This window comes from Myiozetetes cayanensis, unplaced genomic scaffold (genome assembly GCF_022539395.1).
Source record: "Myiozetetes cayanensis isolate MyiCay16 unplaced genomic scaffold, myiCay2020 scf21, whole genome shotgun sequence".
In the NCBI taxonomy this organism is placed as follows: Eukaryota; Metazoa; Chordata; class Aves; order Passeriformes; family Tyrannidae; genus Myiozetetes; species Myiozetetes cayanensis.
In genome coordinates this window covers 6,810,072-6,830,617 of record NW_026087423.1, presented here as the reverse complement: position 1 = coordinate 6,830,617, position 20,546 = coordinate 6,810,072, and the positions used below count along the sequence as shown (strand labels likewise).

The window sequence follows — 20,546 nt, the reverse complement described above, 5'->3', positions numbered from 1 at the left end:
TAATTGCCTGAGCTTGGAATGCCGGAGGGCTCCGCAGGTTCCTCTTGCCTGGGCTTTCCTGCTGGCTAAGGATAGTGCAGGACACATCCCTGTGAGCCCCAGGACTGCTCTGTGAGCCCCAGGATCACTCACTCCCAGCGCTGGGTCACACATGGGATGACAGCAGCACGTGCCTTCGGCAGGGAGAAACTGGGTCTCCGCTGCTGCTTTCTGCTCTGCCTGCAGACCCGGATCCCTGGGCAGATCCTCTCTGTGTTGCCATGGAGAGACTCTGAAGCCATGGCTTTTGCTGAGCATCGCCAGTTCAGGCCGTGCTCCCCCTGCCCCTAAGGGGGGGCTCCTGGACATGCTGCTGGTGGTGTTGGGAAGGGGGTTGAGTCCTGCAACCCTTGGCTGAGGGAGGAAAACAACACCTGCAAGCTGCAGATTAAATAATTGATTGCTTTCTTGATGCTTTCTCGTTAAGAAGTAATTATCAATTGTGATATATCAATTATTATCACCTCCGTGATTTATCCAGCTTGTCTGACACACACGAAGTACCATTCCATGGAGTGAGGGGGTCCTGATAACCCTGCCCACAGGGACAGGCGTAGCCATGCCTCCATTGCACGGCATAGGTGGCTCCTGTGGCAGCTCCACTCCCCTGGATCCCTGCCTTCCTTCCCATCCCTGGCAATGGATCTCCTCTTGGCTTCCAGATGCCAGACCATGACTGAAGCAAGCTTTTAAATAATGTTTTCCAGGAAAATGTTGAGGTGTCTTTTGATCTTCCAGAGCACTCTCCACTGGCCACGTTGTCCATCATCGACCTGAGCTGCTCCCAGGTACCATGTCCCCATGGGCATTATGGGAGATCTGCATCCTCATTCTCAGGGCAATGTGGGTTCCAAGGGCATAGAGGGACCCTATGGAGTGTCCCAGAGCAGCCTCGAGTGTTGTAGGGAAGGGCACAGCATCCACCAGGAGATTTTTTGGCTTTTTAAAATACAAGGACCCTCCCTGCTCCCTGTCACCCCTCCCAGCCCGGCTGCAGAGCCAGGATGATGGCCTCCTCTGGGATACTGTCACTGGGCAGGGTTCAGGGTGACGAACAGAGGTGGATCAGGCCGGGAGGGTCTCCTGCCCACAGCTGGACAGTGGGAGCAGGTTGGAGGGAGTGGGCTGGTGTGGCTGTGGCTGGAGCCCACATCCCTCCTGCCCCTTCCCAGCACCAAGTGCTGTCTCCCTCAGCAGCCACAGGTGCTGCCAGGCAACCCCGGGGCCGATCGCCGGGGGCTGCTGTGGATCCTGGATGAGGAGGTGCTGATCCCAGGCTCTGGGGACAGCACTGCCTTCGGCCGCCTCTGCTCCTACTTCGCCACGAAGGGACCCGACCAGGAGGGTAAGTTGGGCTCAGCTTGGCTGCCCAGCCTTTGGCATTGCCGCTTGGCTTTGGAAATTTGAGAAATGCAGCCAATTAAACACCTGACTTTTCTCTGGGCTGGTTCTGGGCTGCAGGGGATGGGCACCTGCGCAGGTGTGAGCAGGCGCTGCACTTCGAGATCTCCCACCAGCTGGGCACCGACCCCGTGCGCTACGACCTCACGGGCTGGGTCAGCAAAGCCAAGTTCAACCTCTCAGCCCAGAATGCCATCCAGGTGCTGCAGCATTCCACAGTGTAAGTACTCAGGGAGGTTTCACGGTGCCAGTGGTAAGCCCTGTGCCCACAGGAGTGGGGTGGGGATAACCCTGCCATGAGGCTTGGGCTGGACATTGCAAACCTGCCCTGCCTTTGGTCGTGGAGGGGGAAACACAGGGTTGTGTGTGGCGTCCCTTGGGTGGACAAGGGGGAATGGTTTCCCACTGACAGAGGGCAGGTTTAGATGAGATACTGGGAAGAAATTCTTCCGTGTGAGGGTGGTGAGGCCCTGACACAGGTTGCCCAGGGAAGCTGTGGCTGCCCCATCCCCATCTCCTGTGTTCAAGGCCAGGTTGGACAGGGCTTGGAGCAACCTGGTCTAGTGGCAGGTGTCCCAACCCATGGCCTGTTGGGGGTCCAGCACATGTCAGAGCCGTGAGGCATCACCAGCTCCCTGTGCAGCAAGTGCCCAGGTTTTCCCACTGCTTTGAGGAACCTGTAAACTAAATTGGAACTGAAAAGGAACTGAGGTGCTGCAGGTGTCTGCACACACAGGGGATTTTAACCTTCTGCTTACACTCTCCTGGCTTGTTTCATTTTGTGCTTCAACTCAGGGAAGGTTTTACAGCAGTGAACAGCTCAGTGCCCAGACCAGAGAGGAGCGAAGTGGGTGGAGGGCATCTCAGCACCCTTCTCCACTCTGCAAAGCAGCACCAATCTGAATTTGGGGCTCCGGGTGTTGCATCCCCGTAGAAGGGGCTGGGAAGCCAAGGCCTCCCATCCCCACTGTGGCCCCAGAGCCCCATCCCGTGTCTCATCCCCACAGCCCCGCGGTGAGGGAGCTGGTGCAGCCGCGGGCGCGGGCGCCGCTGTCCTGCCGTGCCGTGGCTGGGCTGGAGGGACGATCCCAGGCCGCCCTGCACCGCAACGCCTGCCTGAGGAAGACCTTTGCCAGCAGCTTCGCAGCCGTGAGGAAGAGGTCGGTGTGTGCTCAGATCAAGCTGCAGGCGGTGAGTGCGGCTGTCGGGACCCTCGCGACCGCGGGCTGGGGGGTTTATGGTGTGAAGTAGCGTGAGACCCCACATTGAGACCCTGCCTTGGGCACACTCCTCCTTATTGGGAGAGCCCTGCATGCCCCATCAGTCACCTCCTGCCCCAGGAGATGGGTGGCCATCGTGGCTGTGTCTCACCCGGGATGGTGCTCTGGCCCCAGGTGACCATGAGCCTCCCCAGCGCTGCTGTTGCTCAGGGAGAGCATCGCAGGCAAACAGATCATGAGCAGATTACACAGAACCTTGCTGTGCCGCAGTTTAATCCTCTTAAGCACTCAGACAGTAAACTACCCCTTGGTGCTGGGCACGTGCCAAGTTCCTGCTGCTTTCAGCTGTAATTAGGTGCCCAAACTCTCTCTCAGCGATGAGGCTCAGGCTCTGCTGGCTCCCTGGCAAGCCCATTCTGGGGTCCCTGTCCCTGGCAAGCCCCACCCCCAGTGGCCCTCAATCATGATTATCTTTAAGGTTACTTCCAACTCAAACCATTCTATGATTTTATGAACCCTGTAAGTTTTTGCATCCCATCAACTGCAAACATGAGACGTTAGGAGGGAGGGTCCTGCTCAGCATCTGTGACCTTCACCCTGTGTTCATTACTCTGACCAGAGCTGTTCCTAATATGCACCCTAAGGGTTTGGAGGTGACTCCTTCACCTACCCAGACCCACTGCAGCAGGTGCACAGGGAGCATTTCCCACTGCCAGCATGTGCTGCCCCTTTGTCCCCCTCCATCCCCACTGACCTCTGCTTGCCCTACAGGACGCCCTCACCAACCTTCTCCGACGGTCCCAGCTGCACTTTGTCCACTGCCTCCTCCCGCAAATGGGGTCAGAAGGGCCAGTCCCTCGTCCCCCTGCACCACCCGACACAGCCCCACAGCTGGACGTGGTGGCCCTGCGGACCCAGCTGGAGGGGACCCAGCTCCTGGATGCCCTGCGCCTGCACCGCGTCGGTACGTCCGGCCCCTGCAGCTGCCACGTGGGCTGTGCCCGTCCCACCCACCACTGCCACCCTGCCCCTGCCTCAGCCCCTCCAAGCTCCTGCTCATCGCCTGCTTCTAACCAGCCCCATTTCAGAAAAACCCTACATTTTTATTGCTGCCTTTTGCAGGAGTTCCTAACCCCTCTCCTTCCTGGGCGGCTGTGGCTCCAGTGGGGTTCCCCTTGCAGCATCCATGCATCAGGCTGGACCTGCATCAACCACGGTCACAGTTAATGTCATGGGGAAACAGATCTGTGCAGGAGGTCCAGGGACATCTCCTGCATGATATGAGTCCTGGGATGGCATCTGGTCACCTCAAGCCCATCTCTGCTGCTTCTCTGCTCCCCTCTGCCCTGCCCTTGCTGCAGGGGTTTCTCTCTCATGGCAGCTCCTCTGGTCCCTTCCACCCACGGTGGCCTTTGCTGTGGACAGTACATGCCACACTTCACAGCCCCCTCCCACCAGGTCCCTCCCCAGTGTCCCAGTGGCAGTGCCCCAGGACTGGTGCAGCCCCCAGCATGCCTGTCTGCCTCCAGGGTACACGGATCGCCTGCTCCTCACCCAGTTCCGGAGGCGCTTCCAGGTCCTGGCTCCGGAGGTGATGAAGAAACACAACTCTGCCTATGAGGTGCCAGATGAAAGCAAGGTGTGTGCTGGGCTGGCTGGGGGATACAGGCTGAGAACCCCACTTGGGACTGTGCCAATGCCAGAGCTATTTCAGCCCTCCCCAATGCCATCAGGGCTGTCTTTGACGTGATGAGCAATTCCTGGAGCTCTTAGATTGGATATTAGGAAAAATTCTTTCACTGAAAGGGTTGTCAAGACCTGTGATAGGCTGCCCAGGGAAGTGGTGGAGTCACTATCCTTGGAGGGGTTTAACAGATGTGTGGATGTGGCACTTGGGGACATGGGTTATTGGTGGCCTTGGCAGTGCTGTGGGAACAGTTGGACTTGATGATCCTATAGGGCTTTTCCAACCAAAATGATTCCATGATTCTAAACACGAGGCTGCCCTCGGGAACTAGAAGAAGGAGAAAACCCCATTCAGCACAGCTCTGGGCAGCACACTAGCATGGTGATCGGGTCTGGGAGTCTCTGGGCCAGCCCACAGATCGGGCTCTGGGCTATCAGAGTTTCTTAGCAAGGATCAGGAGTGATCTGTCCATGGGGCTGCATCCTGTGTGGGTGCAGGCTCCTGCAGCACTGGATTCGGGGGTTGGCTTTGCATCTTGCTCCTCTTCACCCTGGTGCCTGAGCACAGAGGAACGTGGATCCTCCAGCAGCCTGGCAGGGCAGCTGAGCTCGGCTCTGCATCCCAGAGTTTCTCCCCTGAGGAGTGTTTTTGCTAAGGCAGTAAATTCCAGGAGTGGGCTGCACTTACCAGCGTTATTGCACCATGGAGAGGACTTGGAGAACTCAGTCTGCTATTGCGTCTTTTTAATACTTGAGGGGAAATGGCCTTGACAATCCTGTGTGCTGAGGATTCCTGCTTGTCCTGGTTTGCAGGACAGGGCACAAACTGAGGGCAGGATCTGTGCACTGCTGTGGCCCAGGATGACAGCACTCCATCCGTCTTTCTGGACTGCTTAAACCTGGCTGGCTGAGGACAAGTGAGGCAGCATTCCCAGGGACCCAAGTGAGCGGGGACCATGGAGGCTCCTGGGGTATTTGGCATCACCTGCAGCCCAGGGTGGCTCCTCACCTTGTCCCACAATGCCTGAAAGTCAAAGGAGCTCAGGAAGGAAAGTGGAGATGTACCAGTTTTATTGGTTTCCTAATAAATTTGTAGCAAAACCGTGGGAGAACCATCCCAGCCCCTGGAATAAGGCTATGGGTGAGCTGGGAAGAGCTGAGAGGAGATGAATTAAAGCTGGGCACGTGCTGTGTTGTGCAAACTGCCAGCCAGCGTGTGCAGAGGTAGTTAAGACCTTGGGATTTAATAAGACAAGTTTGACAGTCGGAAAAGGTCAATATTGCTCTGAAATGCCGTTGAAGGCAGAGGGTGCCTTGTCAGCAGGGTGTAAGCAGGGGATTTGGAAAATCCCATCCTCCCTGGAGCTGGCTGCCATGAGGTTTTGTTGGCTGGGGGCTGCTTCCTGGGAAGAGGCATTAACCCGACCGCTGTAGCAGGGGAGAGGCTCATCAGCAGTGAGGTGACAGTGCAGCAACAACCGGCCCTGTGCTTGGGCTGGGATGGGGGTGAAATGGAGAGGGGGATGGAGACAGAATGGGGATGCAGTGGGATGGGGATCAGATAGGGATGGAGGTGGGGATGGGACCATGCTGCACAGCCCTACACCAGTCCCAGTCCCAGCAGTGCCTCTGGATCATGGCACAGCCACAGCGCTGGTGCTTCTTTGCCTCCAGCATGGGATTTCATGCCCTGTGGTGGTCCTTATCCCCATTCCCTGGTATACTCCATCCCCCCCTTGCATGGCTACTGGTGAGGCCAGGAGTGAAGTTCTGCTGCACAAGGTATTCCTGAGTCCATGGTGAAATATTCATCCCGTGGGTTTGTCCTTTGGGAAGGAGATGCGTGAAGCTGCCAGAGGATGTTGTCTGGAGTGAAGTATTAGCAGAGGATTTCTGTTACCACCCATCCATCCAGACAGTGTTTGCTGCCCCGGGGGAATGTCTGGTGTTGCTGCCTGTTACGTTCCTGTGTCGGTCCAAAGCTCAGAGTAATTGAGTTCAGGCTTCTCCCCTTGACTAATCTCCTGCTTGAATCCCTGTGGGGGTTCCATGCTGTGCTGGTGGACTCAGGGGGAATTCTGTGCTTTTCCCTCTGCTTTGGCTCCACAGCACAAGCTGTTGGTGAGGTGAGAAGAAGGGGAGCACTGAGTGCAGTTGGACAGAACTTAGATGGGCTCTCACTGTCCCTTGTGTCATCACCTCCCAGGGCTGCCCAGGCATTGGGGTCCTTCTACACCAGAGATGGCAGCAAAAGGGGGAATAACTTTCATGCAGCTGCAGATCTCTGCCCCTCATGCCACCAAAAGCCTCCAGGACAGAAAGTCCTTACACCAGGACTGGGAAGGTGGGCTTTGGCATGGGGAAGAGGAAAGGAGAGCAGAGCTCGATGCACCCTGATGGGGTGCTCATAAGCTGGATGCAATTTACTGGGCAGCCATGAGGACCAGGGATCCCTGCACCCCATTTCAGCAGGCTCATGGCAGGGTATAAATGTTTCCTGAGCAATTCCATAATGTGCTCCTTCTCCACAGGCTATAGAGGAACTGTTCCAGGCGCTGGATCTGGAGAAGAAGAGCATTGCCATAGGACGCAGCCAGGTACGATGGCTCCAGTCCCTGCCTCCCCACTGCTCTTGGTGTGTGTGGGCACAGCCTGCCCTGTGCCAGCTGCCCAAAGCTTCCAAAACTGGGGAGAAAGCACCAGGTGGGCTGGGAAACTGAGTCTCACCAAAAATCAGCACAGAAGGCTCCTAATTCACATCTGAAAGCAGTACCCTGGATAAGATCTGTACCTGATTATCAAAATCCAGCCCCTCGTGGCACTGATGTCTCATTGGAGGGAACAGGGCTTGGACAGCTTACGGGTTTGGTGGACTGGGGTTCACATTGCAAAGCCAAGCAGCTGTCACAGCAACAGTGTTTGAACTCAAATGTAATGGTCTCAAAGAGAAATTAATTTCCTGTGCGTGCTTGCCTTCAGCTCTGCAGTCTGTAAAGAAAGAATTCATGAAACAGCTCTGTGGAGCAAAATAACTTTCTTTTATCCTGCACAGCACAGTTTGCAATTATCTCCTCTCTGGAACCCTTGTTATTAATCAATAGCACGATGGCAGCCCCGGTCACATCTCGTTGTGGAGGAGTTCGCTTTGCCATTGCTTTGAGCATTGATTTTGTACTGGCTTCGAAGCTTGCTGGGTTGGGGAGTTAATACAGACATTAATGAGGCAATTGAATAGGTGGTGGAGCAATCATGGCATTAGCTCGAGAGAGCGAGTTTCCTTGGGATTGTTCTTTGATTCAATTTGGCATCTTTAAAATGCAGCTCCTTGAGCTCCCGCTGGCCTCACATGTGTCCTTCAGGGGTTATTAAAGCCGTGTTATGCAAATGGGGTGCGATAGTTGGGAGTGCCTGTGTCCCAAGTCCTGGTCCTGTATCCTGAGAGCTTTCCCAGGGAGTGACCCAGAGACACCTTAAACACTCAGAGATCGATACTGAGCTGAATTCAATGGCATCAGCAGATCTGTGCCATTTACATGGTGTTTGTGACCAGTTCAGTGAACAAAAACAACGTGGCTTGCTGTTGTAACACACTGTTGCTGCTGTTTGTAGCTGGGCTTACTTGTGCATAGCTGTGTGTTACTGTGCATGTCTGTGTGTTACCTGTGCTTGTCTCTTGTGTTGTCTGTGTGTATCTGAGCATTGCCTGTGCATGTCTGTGTGACACCTGTGTGTTAACCCATGCATAGTTGTGTCTTACCAGTCAGAAGCCACAGAGATACCCATCCATCCCTGCAGTGGGGGGAATGGGCAGCATCCCAAGGGAGGGGTTTTGAGGAATTGCACCTTGGGATGGTCGATGCTTCTGTTACGCAGGAGGAGGGAGAGGTTTCAGTCCCTGTCCTGGGAGTGTGTAACCTCAGTACTTGCTCTCAGGTGTTCCTGAAGCCGGGGGTCATCTCCAGACTGGAGAAGCAGCGTGACAAGCTGATAGCCCAGAAGATGACCTTGCTCCAGGCTGCTTGCAAGGGCTTCCTCAGCCGCCAGAAGTTCAAGAGGTTGAAGGTACCCATCCCATTGGTTGGGGATACCTGTGCTCACCCAGATCAACGCTGCTGGGATATGGCCCAGAGCATCCAAATTACAGCTCTTTTGAGCTCCTTTGAAGAGTACCCACTTTGCCCTGCCCCATGGGCAGCCAGGAGATGCCACACTGCCATCCCTTGACCTCCTCTGCCACCTCATCCCTCTCCAGCCCGGTGCCCCAGCCTGGTCCTTCCTGGCTGGGTGAGGGTCACTACTCCTGTGTCTCCCCGCAGATCCAGCGCCTCGCCATCCGCTGCATCCAGAAAAACCTGAAGGTCTTCCAGGCAGTCAGGCACTGGCCCTGGTGGCAGCTGCTGAGCCACGTGCGGCCCTTGCTCAGTGTTAACCTCGCGGAGGAGCAGCTCCGTGCAAAAGAGGTGTGTACTGAGGGATGGGATGGGATGGGATGGGATGGGATGGGATGGGATGGGATGGGATGGGATGGGATGGGACAGACCTGCACTAAATTTCTAGTCGATCTTCCCTGGCGTCCTCCTCCCACTGTTGCCTGAGTGAGGTTTTAACAAGATGTTTTCAGGCTGGTTCAGCTGAAATAAAAGCTGCCTAAACCCACTTGAGATCCATCAGGCCCCATCACCTGTTAACCCCTGTTTTTATCACAACTCTGCACATTCTGCTCCTGCTCAGTGTTGGACATCAAAGCAGGACAAGGCTGCATGGAGCAGCTCCTGCTGCCTGGAAAGGAATCACAGCCAACACTGTGCCTTTGCACCGCGCTGTGATACCTGCCAGGGCCCTGGGACGCTCCCTGGGCACGATACAGGCCTCTGGCTGTTCAGCCCAGGCTTTTGAGGTTTGCTGCTTTCTCATAAAATGTGCTCTATGCACACCCGAGCTGACATTGCCTCCGATGGAATTCATGTCAAGAGCTGTAGTCCCAGCAATTTGCAGTGAACAGCCTTCAAAATTGCCTGGTAAATTTTACTAATAAGGCAGCTATGTCTCTTCCACTTATTTTGAACAGAAAACAAGGTTTTCATAAATAAACCAAGGATGCTGGAACTCTCCGTGTATGTTTTTTTCCCAATCTTCCCTAGGAGGAGCTGGCGGCGCTGAGAAGGAAGCTGGAAAAATCCGAGCAGGCATGCAGTGAGCTCAGGCAGACTGCAGAGAGGCTGGAGAGCAAGGTACAGCCCCAAAACCTCTGATACAGCCCCAAAAACCTTTGGCACGGTCCCCAATGGCTCTGCCACAGCCCTGCTTGGCCAGGTTGGGAATGAAGCTGTATTGGGATGAATAGGAGCACCAGTTCCATCACAGCTGGAGAAGCCATGGGCAGCAGTGGAGTGGGCAGTGGAGGCTGCCAGCAATGATCTTATCTGGGGGTGGTGGTTCTCTGAGCAGGACCACGATGGGCTGTGGTGCCTGGCTGCAGCATTCCAGGCTGGCATCACTGCAGATTGCCCAGAGAAGCTGTGGCTGCCCCATCTCTGGAGGTGTACAAGGCCAGGTTGGACAGGGCTTGGAGCAACCTGGTCTAGTGGAAGGTGTCCCTGTCAGTGGCAGGGGGTAGCACTAGATGATCTTTAAGTTCCCTCCCAACCCACAAACATTCTGGGATTCCATAATCCCCAGATAGCTGCCGGTCCTTTGTGGGTTCTGCTCTCTGATGCAAGGGCTCTTGTGTGATTGTGCCTGGGATTTTGCCAAGCATCGTGGAGAGAAGGAGCTCCCAAGGTTTCTATAAATACCCTGGGCTTGCCCGGATCACTGGGCTGCAGCGTGGCTGAGCTGGGGTCTAGGCTGCAGCTCTGGTTAAGAGTGCCAACATCCCTAAGGGCCTGGTATCTCCTGCTCAATGGAAAGGGGGTAAAGATGGTTTAGTTTAAGGTCTCTGTTAAGGGGCTGGGAATGCTGAGCAAGTTGAACGCCTCAGGGCAGACCCAGAAAAACATCGACTCCCGAGGGACAGGAAACCTGTGGGGTTTGCTTACTGAGTTAAACTTGTGAGACACCCTAAGGAGCTGCTGCCTGCAAAATATGAAGTGCCTTAAAATGCTGTCAGATGCAGAAAAAGGAGCATTGGAATCTTGTGTTTTCCACTGGCCCTGCTGCCTCTGCAGCCCTTTGCTTGGCCACCTGAGCAGGATGGACCATGTACCTCTCTGCTCTGTGAAAAATGGAATTGATTCTCTGGATTAATAATTCTCCCCATCATTTATCTGCTTCTGGTTTCAAAGGAAATTTAATGTAATCAACTAGAACAATGGAGAAATCTGATGAGCCCTGTCTGCAGCGCAGTACAGGCAGTGTGGCACAGACAGCCTGGCACAGACAGCTGGATGCTGCCAGATGGGATCCTGGGCTCCCACTGGTGGTGCTTGTCAGCACTGGTGTGCACTGACCACCTCCCCAAAGGGCAGGCGGAGTGCACTCAGGACTCTGGGGTTGATGTGGGATGGCTGACCCCTCTGAGCTGGTGTGCACAGCCATGCTCAGACTGACCCCCCATCCCCCCAGATCATCGACCTGACAACAGAGCTGTCGGACGAGCGGTACAAGGGCGATGTCACCTGCCAGGCCCTGGATGGGGAGCGAGCAGAGCGGCTCCGGGGTGCCCGCGAGCTGCAGGAGCTGCAGGTATGAGAGCCCTGAGCCCCTGGGCCATGCCAGTGGCAATGCCATCCTTCTGGCACAGCCTTGCTGGACCACAGACCCAGGTAGACCTGCCCCCTTCCTCCTTTGGTTTCCCCAGAGCAAACACGACCAAGTGCAGAAGAAACTGGAGTCAGTGGAAAAGCAGCTGGAAGAGGCCCAGCAGCTGGTCCAGCTGCGGGAGATGAAGATAAGTGGCTCTGGAGGAGGTAGGAATGTCCCTCTGGAGGTGATACATGCTCCAGCCATCCAGTCTGATCCATGGGGTCAGCAGGGCCACAAAGCAGAGGGCAGCGGTTTGGCCGCTCTGGTCAGTGCCACTCCCCAGCCCCTGGCACCCCAGTGTATTTGGGCAGCCCATCATCCCACATTGTTCATCTGGTGGGATCTGGCAGTGACAGCTTGGTCACGCGCAGTGCTGGCTCTGGCACGGGGCTGGGGGTGCCAGCAGGGATTCTGCCCCAGCGTGCTCCTGGCACTTCAGAGTGTGTCTAAAGTATGTATGGTGGGATGAGGAGGCTGCTAAGGCACAAGTGGGATGGCATGGGATGGCATGGGATGGGATGGGATGGGATGGGATGGGGTGGGGTGGGAAGTGACGGGATGAGCACACATGCTCTACCTAAGGCAGGGCACATGTTCCATGTGGCCTGGGGCAGCCCTGGGCACACAAAGCAGCTCTGTGCCCTATGAGCTCGGTGCTTGTGTTGGTGCCACCTGGGAGCTGTGGTGTCCTTGTGCATCCACCCATCCACCCCTGGCACAGCCACTGGGGCTGGTCAGGCCCAAGCACCCACCCAGCACCCCGGGGTCTCTCTCTGTGACAGAGGATGAGTGGCAGGTGCGGTTTGACTGCGCCCAGACGGAGATTGTGTTCCTGCGGAAGCGCCTGGTGCAGCTGGAGGAGCGGCTGGAGTCCGAGCTGGGCACCAGGACGGGGCTTGAGCAAAAGGCAGGTGTTGCCAGCCCGGGAGGGGACAGGGACCCCCAAGTCGCACCAGGGAGTGGGGCTGCCACTGGAGCCAGTTTTTCTCTCCCTACTCCTGGGGCAGGCAAAGCTTTGCAGGGCTGAGGCTCAGCTTCACATCCACTTGTTGCTGCTGCTCCCACTGATCAGGGGACACCACCTGTTTTCTGCTAGATTGAGAATAAATGCCCCAAAACTTCCTTCAACCTTAAAAAAAAAATCACTTTTTTTTTGGCAAAAATCACTTTGATGGCAAAATTCCACCTTGGTCAAGTGTGAGCGTGGGCAGAGGGAGGGAGCTGCGGGGTGGGGAGGCTTGATGGTGGGTCTTGGTGCTGTTCTGGGTTTGGGAGCTGGACAGGGCTGTGCTCACACCATCTGTCACACAAAGAGCTGCTGATGTAAAGAGCTGGCAGCTCCTGAGCTTTGTCCTGAAAAGCCAACGTGCTTCCTGAGCAGTGCCTGGGAGTCAGGTCAGTTCCCATAGGGATGAAACAAAGAAATGAAGATTGCTCATGGTACATTAAATAGTAATAAGAAAAGCAGCTGAGTCTTAGGAGCTCGAGTAAAGCAAAGCAGCCCATTTGCTTTTAGTTAGTGTGGAATTACAGGCTTCATTAATGCAAGATTTTGCTTATTTAAAGTCATTCCTTAATGACTCCATTCCCTGACGTGTAATAGCTCTGTGTGTCTGTCCCATACACGATGTGAATCCTCGGGGGATTCTTCTCCCTCCATCCAGACACTGCTTTTTGCAGAGGAATGGGATCAGGCATTGCCCCGGGGCAGCTTCGATGATTCAGGAGGAGGGCTGGGATGCTGCAGGCACTTGGTGGGGAGCTGCCTGGAGCCTGAGCTCTCCTAGTTCAGAGCACCTCGGTTTGCCCTTATTTAGCGAAAAATCTCGGGGTGAACCATCCCCTGGGACCGGAGTGGGGTTGAGCCCCGGGTGGGGATCTTAACTAGGTTGTGTTTGTGCCGTGGGGCCCATGGGTGTGCCTCCCGCGGGGTCTCATGACCCTTCCTTCCCCGCAGCTCGGCGAGGCGCGGGCGGCGTGCGAGGCAGCCAAGCAGGCGTCCCAGCAGCTGCGGCGACGGTGCCGGCGCCTGTCCTGCGAGCTGGAGGACGCGCGGGTGCTGGCCGAGAGCCAGCAGAGCCGCAGCCACGAGCTGGAGAAGAGGCAGAAGAAGTAAGGCTGCTGGGAGTGCGTGGAGGGCTGGGGGGTGCTGGAGCAGGAGGGGCCGGAAATGGGAATGATTAGGGTGGGTAGGAGGGTCCTGGAAGGGTTGATGTTTTCATCTGTTTTGACTGTTGGAGGCTGCACCACGCCTGGGGGTTATTTTTACATCTCATTGCTGTGCGAGTTTATCATGGAATCGCAGACTGTTTTGGGTTGGAAGGGATGTAAAAGCTCATCTCGTGCCACTCCCCTGCCGTGGGAAGGGACACCTTCAACTAGCCCAGGTTGCTCCAAGCCTTGTCCACCCTGACCTAGGGAGAGGTAACTGGTGTTCCCGCTCCAGGTTTGACCTGCAATTAGCCCAGGCCCTGGGACAGTCTGCCTTTGAGAAGAGCCTCCGTGAGAAGTTGTCCCAGGAGAACACCAGCATCCGCTGGGAGATGGGTAAACTCCAGCAGAGCCTGGAGGTAAGAAAAGTCTTCCCACTTCGCTGCTTTATACCCTGTTTTGGGAACAGCTTTGGGAGCAAAGCCATTACCTCTGCAATTAGAACAGAGGCAATAAGGCAAGTCAATTCTAATTTCTTTTAGCGCAGTTCTGGGAGGCACCTGGTGTGTTTAAATAACTTTCTCCTCTGCTAAAAGAAGGGTCGTTGCTATGTATAAGTGATCCCCATCCCATGATTTAGCTAACCAGGTCCACCCCCATTGTCACTGAAGTCACTTGTGCTCTTCCTCACACCCCTATTACCCCAGTCCCACCTGTGGGAAGCTGCCAATCTGTGTCCCACGGGATGGTGCTGCACCAGGTGCCACCGAGACACTCAGATCATCGACCTGATGGTGGCAGGGGCATGGCTGTGGGGTTGGGTGGAGCCTGCAGGGCTGCTGCCAGCACCCCCAGGCAGCAGGGGCTGTGGGGAACCCACAGTGGGGACACCCACAGGAGTCAGAAGTGAGCTCAGGATCAAGAGGGAAATGTGTGCTCAGGACTCATGGTGGGAATAGACTCTCAGTACGGGGAAGGGGCTGCCCACCACTCGCTGCTGCTCCAGGGGTTTTGGATGATGCTGTTGGGAGTGCTGTGGGTTCTAAGAGCAGGGTGTGAGTGCCAGGCCCCGCTACTGTGTCTGGGGTCTGACCCCCTGCTCTGCCTGGCTGAGCAGCAGAAGGAGGCAGAGGTGGCCAGCCTGACACAGCGGGCGGCCGTGCTGGCCAGCCGGGTGCAGGAGCTCAGCACCACCGGTGCCAAGGACACCAGTGCTGTGCCTGCGCTCAAGAAGCAGCTATGGGACCTGGAGGGCAGTGCTGCTGAGCAGAGGAAGGAGCTGGAGCGACAAACGGCTGCTGTTGATCACCTGGAGCAGGTAACGAGGGGCTGGGTGTGCAAGGGGTGTCCATCCCCACTGGGCATATCGAGCCCAGACCAACACCATCCCCGTCCCTTCGGGGCTGAGTGTTATCACTGTGCATCACCTCTGGGTCTTTCAGCTTCACGAGAGGCTGGAGCTGGAGATCGAGCGGATGAAGCAGATCCACCAGAAGGAGCTGGAGGACAAGGATGAGGAGCTGGAGGACGTGAGGCAGTCCTGCCAGAAGAGGGTAGGTCCTCTCTGGGTGTGGGGACGATACTGGGCGCTCCCCAGAGCTCCCCATGTGCTCAGGGCAGAGAAGGAGCTATTCCAAGGGTCTGTCCTCCTCAGAAAGTGAGCTGATTTCCCACCACCAACCCAACATGAGCCTTGGTCACATCCCAGGTGTGCAGATCAGGGTTTGGGTCAGGCATGAGTCCCTGTCACTCTGGAGGGGCTGTTGAGGACAGTGTGCAAGAGTCATGTTTGATGCAGAACATGGACACACTGCTCGTGGTAACTCCAATGTCATGCCAAGGGCACCAACTCCAGGGTTTCATATTTGAGGATAATTTACAGAATTAATTTAATTTCCACAAGGCCATGAGGTCAGTGGGTGCAGACATGAATTCCAGAACTGCACTGACAGCCCTTGGGCATGTCTGAGTGTGCCTCACAGGCAGCATAGCTCAAATAGCCCATCCTGTCTCCCAAAGTCCTGCAGGCTTCTGGACTAATTCCCTTCTTCTGCACTGACACTGCTGAGGGGCAGGTGCTCCAGGGGACATGGCCCATTCCTGCTTCCCAGTGCTGGGTGGAGTGGGAGACCTCAATGTACTTCCTCTCCTGGGGGGTGACAGGTCCCCTCCGTGGTGGTGGTTGTGCCCTGCTGGGACATGGGGCTTTTAGGGGCTGGCTGGGATCTGAGCATGGCTGGGGTTTCTCGCACACACAGCTCCGGCAGCTGGAGATGCAGCTGGAACAGGAGCATGAGGAGAAGCAGAGGGTGCTACAAGAGAAGCAGGACCTGGAAGGGCTCATTGGCACCTTGTGTGAACAGGTAAGAGGACAGTGCCTGTCCCAGGGGCTGCTTCGTGGGCCATGTCCAAAAAACTAAAAACACTGCCCGTAAAAATGGGAGTGGGAATGCACAAGTGCAGACGGAGCAACAGCCTAGTTGTTGATGCACGTGCAGCTGTGCAGAATGCTCTATCCCTCACCTCTCCCAAATGCCATTCAGCAGTGCAGCACTGTGTGCTGCAGCAGCACTGGGATCTGAGATCTCTGGGACTGCAGGGATCACACAGGAGCCACATGGTTCCACTAAGGACTTGTGGAGGGGAACCCTTTTGTATAGGAGAATTTCTAAGCAAGGGGAGGTGTCTGCTTTTTGCCGGTGTTTCCGTGAGAGTCAAACTAGCCGTGTCTAATGCTGGAGTGCATCTAACCGCCTAGAAAAGTGGTTTATCCAGTCCTGCTCTTTACAGAGGAATTCTATCCCAGCCACATTTATTGAACAAATCCTTTCTCCCTATCTGATATGTTTGTGGCAGTGATTGAAGTGCGGGTGATAGGAAAGCACACCCCGCTGCTCTGTGCTCAACCAGCAGGTGGGGGGCTGAATTCAGCCTCCTTGAGCAGCATTTATTGGCTTGGGCATCCCTTGGCATTGCCCGGAGGCTGTCACAGTGCTCTGGTGACTGAATGAGGTCCCAGCTGGCCCTTCCTTTGGGCCTGGTGCTGCCAGGGCTGAGGATGACACAACCCAGTGTGTTCAGTCACCATCCCAGTGGTGCTGCACCCCAGGGCTCGCCAGAGCTCAGCCCAGAGGGTCTGTCTGATGCTTCCTGCCCACCCTCACACAGCCCTGTCCCAATGCCGCTCACCTTGGCACAGTAATTAAGCACTGTGTCCTCTGGCCACTGGCACAAGCTGGATTTCACCAATTCACCAGCCCTGGCGGTCACATGTGTTCATTAAACAGGATGAATCTGGGAGCTTTGCAGCACTGGAATGGTGGGTATATTTCAAGTAGACACAAAGTGGTCTGATGAGGCTTATCCATAACATCCCCCCGGCTCCTGGCTTAGAAAATGTTTTGGGAACTGTCACAATAAATCGTGCTGTATCAAAGCAGGTTATTATTACAACAGTCCAATGTCCTGCTTGTTTGGTGAAGAACTGAGATGGATGAGGAAGCAGCAGGAGCTCACAAGGAAAGGCACCGACTCCCCCCAGGACTGTCCCCAGTCAGCCCCAGTCTCCCAAGGGCAGTCGTGAGAGGAAGGGGAGATGGAATTGCTAGGAATTGCTGTAGTAGGTGTGAGATACAACTGCAACCTTGGCAGAGCTATTAAAGGAAATTCTGCCTTTGTTACTTAAAAACCCTGGGCTGCAACAGTGGGAGGGGGCAGCTGCTTCTAGCCATGGCACCAAACACCCTCTGGTTTGCAGAGGACAGTTCATTAAAAAAGGAAAAAAACCAGCCAACTCAGAAAACTAATTAAGGAAATGGAGATGCCAATGATTTCTGGTTCCAGCAAATTTCAGACAGCTCTAAACCGGGCTACAAGGTCAAATCTATGCAGTTCATTTTAGCCAGTGAACAGAAAATAGGAGAAGGGGTTTGAAGCACGAGCCGTGGAAAACAGCCTAAATGGAAAATGCTCTTATACTTCAATTAGGCTGAAATCAAGTGCTGAAACCATGTCCCTGTTTATTTGGTGTTTTTCTAATTCCTTTATCCCTGTAACCATGGTTCCTCTCAGCTCAAGGGGGGAGCACAGAGGGTGGGGGTTTTTAAGGTGCCTCCTGCAGCTGTGTGGTCAGGCTGCCCCTCTCGCCACAGGGGTGGTCACTGGGCAGGGATGTGGCTGATGGAAAGCAGGGCTGGGCAAATGTTTTCAGAGAACAGCTTTCTCGTGGAGAAAAATGAGGTATTTTGGTGGAATCTGCTAGTCTTAATGTTCACAAAATTTGTTTGCTTCCTTTTGTTTAACTATTAAATTATTTTTATTTGAAAGAGGTGATGGAGTCACCATCTCTGGAGGTGACTGGATATGGCACTCAGTGCTCTGGTCTAGCTGATGAGGTGGTGATGGGTCAAAGGTTGGACTTGATGATCCTGGAGGTCTTTTCCAACCTAAATTATTCCATGATTCTGTGATTCTATGAAAATGGTAATATTTATGCACAGATGTTTAATATGTTCTCGCATCATGACCTCAGCATTACCAAAATGTTCTTACACTGTGTGGGGAATGCCTTGGGGTGAGGTGAGAGGTTGTGATGGGGGTTAAGGGCTCAGGACACCCTCTGTCCCCTCCCCAGATCGGCCACCGTGACTTCGACGTGGAGAAGCGGCTGCGGCGGGACCTGCGCCGGACACGCGCCCTCCTTGCCGACGTGCAGCTGCTGGTGGCAGCCCCCCCGGAGCCCGGTGCCAGCTCCCAGGAGCTGGAGCTCCTGCGCAAGCAGGTGGGGACCTTTGGGTGAGCAGGGAAGCCACAAGGAATATTTCCAGCTCTCTTGCTTTGAGTCACATGCGGAGTGAGCGGTTGCGGTGCCCCGCGAGCGTCGCCCACCCAGGCAGGATGCGGTGCCTCACACGCTTCCCAGGGCTCCTTGGAAGGAGAACTTCCCCATAATTAAGTCAACAGTGTTTAAGTGTTTTTCCCTTTCTTCCTGTTAATTACCTTCTGTTTGGTGTTTCTCTCTGTCTCTAACGCACTGGGTTGGGGCGGTGTTGCCATAGGGATGCTGTGAGCAGGAGCAGGGATCACAATGGATTTGCTGTAGTTTGAGCTCAGTTACCCCATGTTGAGTGGTGCTGAGTGAGCAGCTGCTGAGCAGCTACAGGTGTGTGCCAGCTTGTGCCCACCAGACCAGGGATAACCCCAGGGTGAGCTCAGGGTACCGCAGAGTGCCCTGCCATGGACAGGGGTCCCTCGGGGCTGTCCACCCCAGGCTGACCACGGACATGCATCCCGCAGTGCCGAGCAGGGGCTGAGCTAATGTTGCCGGTCCTCCAAAACCACTCAGTAATTAATCTGTACTGTACATTTCCCCTGGAAACAAACTAATCGGGAGGCATGAGTGATTCCAGCAACATCCAAATATAATTGGGATGGCAGTTCTGCATAAATAACAGCTGTGAGCAGCAGCTGTTCCCACCTGTGCCGAGGGAAAAGGGGAAGGTGAGCTCAGCCTGATGGAGCCAGCAGAGTATCTCTGTTCATGCCCATGCCCATGTTCATGTCCGTGCTTGTGTCCATTACATGAATATCCAGGACAGGGGATGGCCCTGCCCAGGATGGACAGTGGGAATGGTCATTTTTGGCAGTCATGTGTTCTCTCTTATTGACCCAGTGCTGTAATCCTGCACTTCATAAATCCCTCAGTGTTTCCCAAATCCCACTTTGGGGCTGGAGAGGTTGCACCACCCCTGTTTTTTCCCAGCCCCTGGTGATCTTAATGGGGAAGGGCCCTGTGCTCAGCCCCCTTCCACATGCTGGTCCAAGGGACCAGCAGTGATGCTGGGATGCTCGCTCTGTCCAGGGAGTGTGGCCATTCCCATGGTGTCCAGTCCCATCTTACTGGGGGAACAATGCCTTTGGGCAAAGGAGCTGGTGAAGAGAATAAAGTCCCATGAGGAGTGGCTGACAGAGGTAGGGGTGCTTAACCTGGAGAAAAAGAGACTCAGGGGGGACCTTCTCCAACTCCCTGACAGGAGGGTGGAGCCGGGGTGGGGATCAGGCTCTTCTCCCAGGAAACAAGGGACAGGATGAGAGGAATTGGCTTCAAGCTGTGCCAGAGGAGGTTCAGGTTGGACATCAGGAGGAATTCCTTCATGGAAAGGGTTGTCAAACATTTGAATGGGCTTTCCAGTGAGGTGATGGAGTCCCTGTCCCTGGAGAGGTTCAAGGAATGAATGGACATGGCACTCAGTGCTCTGGTCTGGGTGACAAGGTGGGGATTGGTCACAGGTTGGACTCGATGATCCCAGAGGTCTTTTCCAGCCTCAATGATCCTGTGATTTTGTGATTCTTGGTCCCTGCATAGCCCAGTCCCCACAGCAAGGCAGGCTTGGGCAGCAGGTCAGTTTGGTTCCTTATGGTCCATGCCTGACTCAGCTGCCTTGTGTTTGGAGGAGAGTGAACAGCCCTTAATTTTGAGGATGTTGAGTTTTTGCTGTGCCACCAACACTGAGACTCTGCATGTGTTAAAAATGCCACATGATTATTCTGTCCTTTAAATTTAAACAATTTCTAATGGCATTCATGACGACTTTCTCAAAAGCCAGTGCATCCTACCACCAGCCCACGGACCTCCACAAGGAGAAAAGCTTTGCTAAAATGCTACACTTCCGTTAATCAAAATCCATATGGCTGGAAGTACAGCATTGTTTCTTAATAAGGCTGAGGCATCCATTTTACGCAGGTATTTAACAGATGGTGTTCACAGCAAACTAATGTTGTTCTGAAGTTCATACATTATGCATTTTTGGGGGGAATTTCAATTTATTCTTCCCAAGTGGGAAAATTCCATTGCACAAAGTGAATTGGAAGCTGGTGTTTAATGAGAGGTCTTGGAGATCTGTTTCTGTCTGTTTAAAGTATGAGGAGTTTTAGTGAGGTCATGGCAGGGGAGAGGCCAATCTGGATGCAGTTGCTTCTAGAGGAGCCCCAAACTGGGTGGGAAAGCCCTTGGCCATAAAACCAGGGATCAATCCAATTGGTGTCTTCAACTCATCCCAGCAAAACACAGCGGGTATTATTCTGCTAGTGGAAGAAAGTTCTTCCCTCTCTAGTGGGAGGTCTCAATGACCTCCCACAGTGGAGGGAAATGAGCCAAGGATTGCTCCAGTTATAATCATTTGATTATTTCCCTCTTTTTGAGGGAGGCAGTTTAAAAAAGATAAGTAAACCCTGAAAAAACAGCCTGAAATGCTCAAGCTCTCGCTGTGGTGTGCAGTGGCTCCTATTGCTCTCGGAAGCTCCTCA

The 20,546-nt window shown here is 54.6% G+C and overlaps 1 protein-coding gene across 1 annotated transcript in view; it reads left to right on the top strand.

Moving 5' to 3' along the window:
- MYO18B (myosin XVIIIB) overlaps positions 1-20,546 on the top strand; it is a 55,387-nt gene that overhangs the window by 14,650 nt on the left and 20,191 nt on the right. The window contains exons 16-34 of the mRNA XM_050318746.1: positions 747-827; positions 1,237-1,384; positions 1,501-1,660; positions 2,448-2,631; positions 3,432-3,624; positions 4,190-4,299; positions 6,878-6,943; positions 8,280-8,408; positions 8,663-8,806; positions 9,488-9,577; positions 10,911-11,030; positions 11,146-11,254; positions 11,873-11,997; positions 13,048-13,202; positions 13,537-13,660; positions 14,359-14,559; positions 14,684-14,794; positions 15,500-15,604; positions 17,875-18,021. Coding sequence (XP_050174703.1) covers positions 747-827; positions 1,237-1,384; positions 1,501-1,660; positions 2,448-2,631; positions 3,432-3,624; positions 4,190-4,299; positions 6,878-6,943; positions 8,280-8,408; positions 8,663-8,806; positions 9,488-9,577; positions 10,911-11,030; positions 11,146-11,254; positions 11,873-11,997; positions 13,048-13,202; positions 13,537-13,660; positions 14,359-14,559; positions 14,684-14,794; positions 15,500-15,604; positions 17,875-18,021 — 2,502 coding nt within the window. The remainder of the gene's footprint in view (positions 1-746; positions 828-1,236; positions 1,385-1,500; positions 1,661-2,447; positions 2,632-3,431; positions 3,625-4,189; positions 4,300-6,877; positions 6,944-8,279; positions 8,409-8,662; positions 8,807-9,487; positions 9,578-10,910; positions 11,031-11,145; positions 11,255-11,872; positions 11,998-13,047; positions 13,203-13,536; positions 13,661-14,358; positions 14,560-14,683; positions 14,795-15,499; positions 15,605-17,874; positions 18,022-20,546) is intronic.